General features: G+C 35.0%; 1 protein-coding gene across 1 annotated transcript in view; it reads right to left on the bottom strand.

Moving 5' to 3' along the window:
• Positions 1 to 988: 988 nt before the first annotated feature.
• Positions 989 to 6,000, bottom strand: part of ppp1r14ab (protein phosphatase 1, regulatory (inhibitor) subunit 14Ab) — a 41,959-nt gene continuing 36,947 nt past the window's right edge. The window contains exon 4 of the mRNA XM_056474286.1: positions 989 to 2,294. Coding sequence (XP_056330261.1) covers positions 2,160 to 2,294 — 135 coding nt within the window. The 3' untranslated portion in view covers positions 989 to 2,159. The remainder of the gene's footprint in view (positions 2,295 to 6,000) is intronic.

Genomic DNA, 6,000 nt, shown 5'->3' with positions numbered 1-6,000 from the left:
AAAGCGCTTTATAAATAAACTTTGACTTTGATTATTATTAAATATTAATATACATTTTTCCATTTTGGTATATTTCTTTGTTGCCTTTTCCACTTATATGCAGTGTTAATTCATTCATTTTGTACTTTCATTTACAAAATATATCAACTTTGTACAGAGTTTAAACTTGTAAATCACATTTTTCCATTTGTTAACAAACAACTTTGCGGCTTGAGTGGTTGACTAGTTGTTTATGAAAGATAAATACTGAAAATACGTTCTAGCTATTCGTATCTGTTAACTCAAATTGTTTGTATGTCAGATAAAGCACATTGATGTTATGTAATAACATACACAATAGCTTGTGTAACCAAAATAGCTCAAAATAGATTTATGACATGCATAAATGTGTTGCTGCCCTCTGCTGTTTCAAAAAAAATTACAGCTTAAACTTTTTTACACTCATGCATACTTTTGCTATCCTGAAACGAAACTGAATCCCCATATTAAAATGAATTGATACTTAAACATTATTATCATACATCCATTTTTGTAAATGCATTTTTTAAAGTCATGTGTGTAAAATTGCAATACGGTGGCTCAGTGGTTAGCACTGTCGCCTCACAGCAAGAAGGTCGCTGGATTGAGTCACGGCTGAGTCAGTTGGCGTTTCTGTGTGGAGTTTGCCTGTTCTCCCTGTGTTGACGTGGGTTTTCTTCTGGTGCTCCGGTTTCCTCCACAGTCCAAAAACATGCGCTGTAGGTAAATTGGGCATGCTAAAATTGTCTTCAGTGTATGTGTGTGAATGGGAGTGTATGGATGTTTCCCAGTGATGGGTTGCAGCTGGAAGGCCATCCGCTGCGTAAAACATATGCTGGATAAGTTGGTGGTTCATTCCACAGTGGCGACCCCTGATGAATAAAGGGACTAAGCCGAATAAATAAATGAATGTTAGTAAAATTAATGTAGATAAATGTAGATTAGAGAACTGAAGAACTGAAGACATTCAGAAGATGCATTATTATTTTATTTCACAAAGATATAACAGGCTATATACAGCATTATTACTGTGTTCGTTTGCTCGAGTGGTTTTGTTTTATTAAAAACATTAGTGATACAAAACACATAAAAAGCCTGTTATCACTTTTTGCTTAATTGAAATATTCATATTTAAAAAATCGTTTTGTCCAATGGGTCAAAATTTGTTGCGCACTCAAACTCAGACTTCAAACCCTTTAACTGCAAGCAAATGAAACTGAAGACAGTAAATAAAAACAGAGATATCGTGAAACTCTGCCACTGTACAAACAAACATAGCGGTGCATTACACGAACTAAAAATACAGATCTGAAGAAGAAAGAACTCAATTCCTTCACAAAGTGTCATTTTCTTCAAACAAGCAGTAAATTTGATCAGCTTGAGTATAATATAGCAGCAAACATAATAACAATACCTCATGGTTTTGTCAGAAAGTCTTTCATATCTACTGGGCAAAAGCTCGAGCCATCAGCTTTAATGAATTATGTTAAATTTAGCAAAACTTTTTTCTGGAAAATAATTGAATCCTACAAAATCTAACCACAGATATAAACATCACAACAGTAGACTATTTAACTCAAAATCTCAAAAGAATCTTGCCATATAACTCTTTGGTCCATTTGTGGAAAACTTGTGGGTTCAGTATAACATACAAACATAATGACCAAAAAAAATCCTTCATTTGTGAATATTTAATAAGGACGTTATGCACTATGAAAATTTATCCATCTTGTGTGCTGAAAATTGACTAAATTCAATGTTTTTATTAAATTCAAAATAGGTATATAACTCAAATAAATAACTGATTTAATATTATTCAATAAACCCGAATAATATTACATTTAAATGGGTTATAAAAAATTCCCTAAAAGAACAAATACACCTGTTCACTGAGAGAAAAGTACAACTGTTTTTACAACCAAGACTCATTCGTATTAAAAACTTCTAAATTAAGATGACAAATTGTCATAGGTCCATGCAGTGGTCAGTAACTCAGTGTTTTAATCTAATCTTCAAGCAAGGTTTTTACATAAATAATTTATAGGGTTTTTCAGTTTTTTTTTTGTCGATCTGTTCATTTACAAAACCAAAAACAACAATATGTGCTGCTGATGCCTTGACAGTGAGCTGTGAACGAGTGCTCAGTGAATCTCGCTGTCAGAAGAGCCCTGGCGCTCCGGGAAGATGTGAAGCTGAGGATGTTCGATCCCATTGTTGTGGAGATCTTCTTGTTTCTGCAAACCGTGAAGTTTATTCACCAGCTCTGTGATGAAGACCTGAGGAAGACGAAGAGGAAAAGGTGTTAACTACAGGAAAATAACGTCAACAAATCCTAGTTTTGACTTGTTAATAGAAACTTCTCCAACTTTGTCAACAGAGGGCAGCAGAGGACAGGGATATTAATTTGGTTAGCACTCTGGGTTAGCGCCGTCTTGTTAGCCTCTGCTGGCAGTTGTTGTCACTACACCATCTGCCTTAATATCAACAGTGTCATTTCAAAATTCTTTTTCAAAATGTTTTACCAGTTTCTGGCTATTATCCAATAGCATCAACATGTTCTAATAAAGTGTTTTTGTCCACTCATCAATACTGACATTTAGACCTACTGTTTACAGGAGTGTGACAGAGATAACTCCAACGCTAACTGCTAACATGGTGGTACATATTGCTAGTACCAGTTTGGATCTTATTTTGCCTTCAGAACTGCTTTAAAGTGTTATTTCAGCCAAAAAAATATTTTATATTATTATTCACTCACCCTTTCCAATTTCCAGTGTCGTTCCAATGCCCTCAGACCTTCGTTCATCATCAGAACACAAATTATTTACATCTCTCTGGTCCTACATTTGCAGCAAAGGACCAGAGACCAGAGACAAAATCAAAAAATGAGCCAAAAAATATCCATGTGACTTTAGTAGTTCAATTGTTATGATACAAAGCTCCAATTAAATTTGATGTCTTCCACATCAGATTACATTTACTTTCATACAGGCAATGATACGCTTTTGTGTTGCACTGCTGACTCTAATGGAAATAAGTCATACTGCCTTTAGTAAATGCACATCCTGATCTGATATGGAAGAGAAGATATAGGTGAACAGATTCATATTGACATGTTTTTGAAGCTTCGTATGATTACAGTTGAACCACTGAAGACACAATGAATGCCTTTTGGTTCCTTTTCTGGACTTTGTTGAAGATCCCTGGAACACTGCCTTCAGTAAGCTCTCGAATTTCATCTAAAATATCTTAATTAGTGATCTGAAGATTAATTAAGGCCTCAAGGGATGGGGATGAGATGAGGGTGAGCAACTAATAACAGAATTGAAATTCTTTGTGGCATAGATGCAGCAAAGAGATATTTTAGTCTATAATGAGATGATATAGCAACATCAGAAACAGTTGCGGCAGATTTGTTGGATGCGCATTTGTGATGCGAGTCTCCCATTCCGGCACATCCAAAGGTGCTCTGATGGATTGACATGGGGTGACTGGAGGCCATTTAAATAATGTTGAATCTAATGTCATGTTTATAAAATTCTGAGGTGAGCTTTGTGTCATGACGGTGTGTTATCATGCTGGAGGTAGACGTCACAAGAAGTTTAAACTGTGGTCATAAAGGGCTAGACATGGTCAGCAACAAGACCATGGTAAATATCTCTCACTCTATTACACCACCAGCAACAATTAACCATTGATACAAGTTTGCCATGGATCATGTATGTTGTTTTTTCTCTGATCTCTCATCAATAAGAGACTTTCACCCACAGAACTGCCACTTGTTAGATATGTTCTCTTTTCCAGACCATTCTCTGTATACCCTAGAAATGACTGTGCATGAAAATCTCAGATCAGTAGTTTATTTTAAATACACAGATTAGCCACAATCATGTCATGTACAAAGTCACTTAAATCATCTTTTTTCCCTAATTCTGATGCAGAGAATAAACTTTAGCAGTTTACCTTGACCACATTAGCTAAATGAGTTGCTTTCATGTGATTTGTTCATTTAGATTTTTAGACAAAGAGATTTACTCACTATTTACTCCCATTCATGAGTATCATTTCACTTACATTTAGGATTTTTATTCTTCTGTTGAAATCAAAAGGAAGATATTCTGAAGAATGTTGGAAACCAGCGGTCATTGACAGTTATATACACTCTCAGAAAAAAGGTACACGGTGGTACAAATAATGTTCCTTAAGGAACAGTTTTGTACCTTTGTAAATTTTGTATCTTATATGGTACAGAAAATACCTCTTATGACAGTGTTCTGTACCTTTTGTGGTACAATTAAAATGAAGATACACAATTGTTCTCATAAAAAGGTACAGAAGTGTTGGACAACTCCTTTTTAATTACAATATCTATGAAAAAAAAATTACTGGAAAGGCAAAGTTATTTTATGAATAATTTCCTTATTAAAACAAGAATCATCATTTAAAAGCATTTGCTTAAAGAAACTCATAAACATGAATCATTAAGTTCTATAATACAAAAGAACTGGTAAAACAAAACTATAGGTATTGTATACTAAACATTTAAGGCATTTTTAATAAACATTTGGTAAGCATTTTCTGATAAATACATTTTCATTATTGACATCCGCACCTGTAGGCGTTTGCTTTCCACTATGCACGTGAGCTGGCAAAAGTCCTGCATGTGCAAAGTGTTCATGCAGACATTTTAGTATTGTAAAGCGAATCAAACATTGTGCATATCTCGTTACAATACTTTTGCATAATTCTGTCTATTTTAAAATTAAGTAAATCAAATGAACTTTTAAGTGATTATAAAGGTATTATGTGAAAATTGGAGAAAAGGAAATGTTTTGTATTGTACATGGGAGAAAGTATTTCTGTAATATTTTTGTGAAAAGTGTTGTCAAATGTTTAGCAAAGAAATTATCGATCTTTTGATTGATGTTAAAGTATTTTTTATTCTTTATTGTAAATGAAAAAGGTGCATTTACACAAAAAGAAACTTTTTGTATTTGTAATGTATTTGATTTTTTATATTTACTGAAAATAAATTGACACATTTTGGATAAAGCAAAACATCTTTAAATAGTTCTTAAAGGAACACATTTTTCAATTCAATTCAATTCACCTTTATTTGTATAGCCATTTGTAAATCCATCGATGCGCAGCTCTACAGGTCCCAAACCATGCAAGCCAGTGGCGAGGGAAAAAATTCACCAATTGGCGAAAGTGAAGAATTAAAAACCTCGAGAGAAACCAGGCTCAGTATGGCACGACCATTTCTCCTATGGCCAAACGTCTTGTGCAGAGCTGAACATTTACATTTACATTTAGTCATTTAGCAGACGCTTTTATCCAAAGCGACTTACAAATGAGGACAAGGAAGCAATTTACACAACTATAAGAGCAGCAGTGAACAAGTGCTATAGACAAGTTTCAGGTGTGTAAAAGTCTAAGAAGCAAAGCATTAGCAATGTTTTTTTTTTGTTTTTTGTTTTTTTGAGAGAGAGAGTACAGTTAGTGGTATAGCCAGAGAGGCAGTTAAGATTAGGAAGGAAAGTGGAGACTAAACAGTTGAGTTTTTAGTCGTTTCTTGAAGACAGCAAGTGACTCTGCTGTTCTGATGTAGTTAGGGAGTTCATTCCACCAACTGGGCAGATTGAATGTGAGAGTTCGGGAAAGTGATTTCTTCCCTCTTAGGGATGGAACAACGAGGCGACGTTCATTCACAGAACGCAAGTTTCTGGAGGGCACATAAATCTGCAGAAGTGAGAACAGATATGAAGGAGCAAAGCCAGAGGTCGCTTTGTAAGCAAACATCAGAGCTTTGAATTTGATGCGAGCAGCAACTGGCAGCCAGTGCAAACGGGTGAGTAGCGGAGTTACATGTGCTCTTTTGGGTTCATCAAAGACCACTCGTGCTGCTGCATTCTGAAGCAGCTGAAGAGGTTTGATAGAATTAGCTGGAAGCCCGGCTAGTAGAGAGTTGCAATAGTCCAG

This window comes from Danio aesculapii, chromosome 15 (assembly GCF_903798145.1).
Source record: "Danio aesculapii chromosome 15, fDanAes4.1, whole genome shotgun sequence".
In the NCBI taxonomy this organism is placed as follows: domain Eukaryota; kingdom Metazoa; phylum Chordata; class Actinopteri; order Cypriniformes; family Danionidae; genus Danio; species Danio aesculapii.
This window is presented reverse-complemented; position numbering and strand designations above follow the sequence as displayed.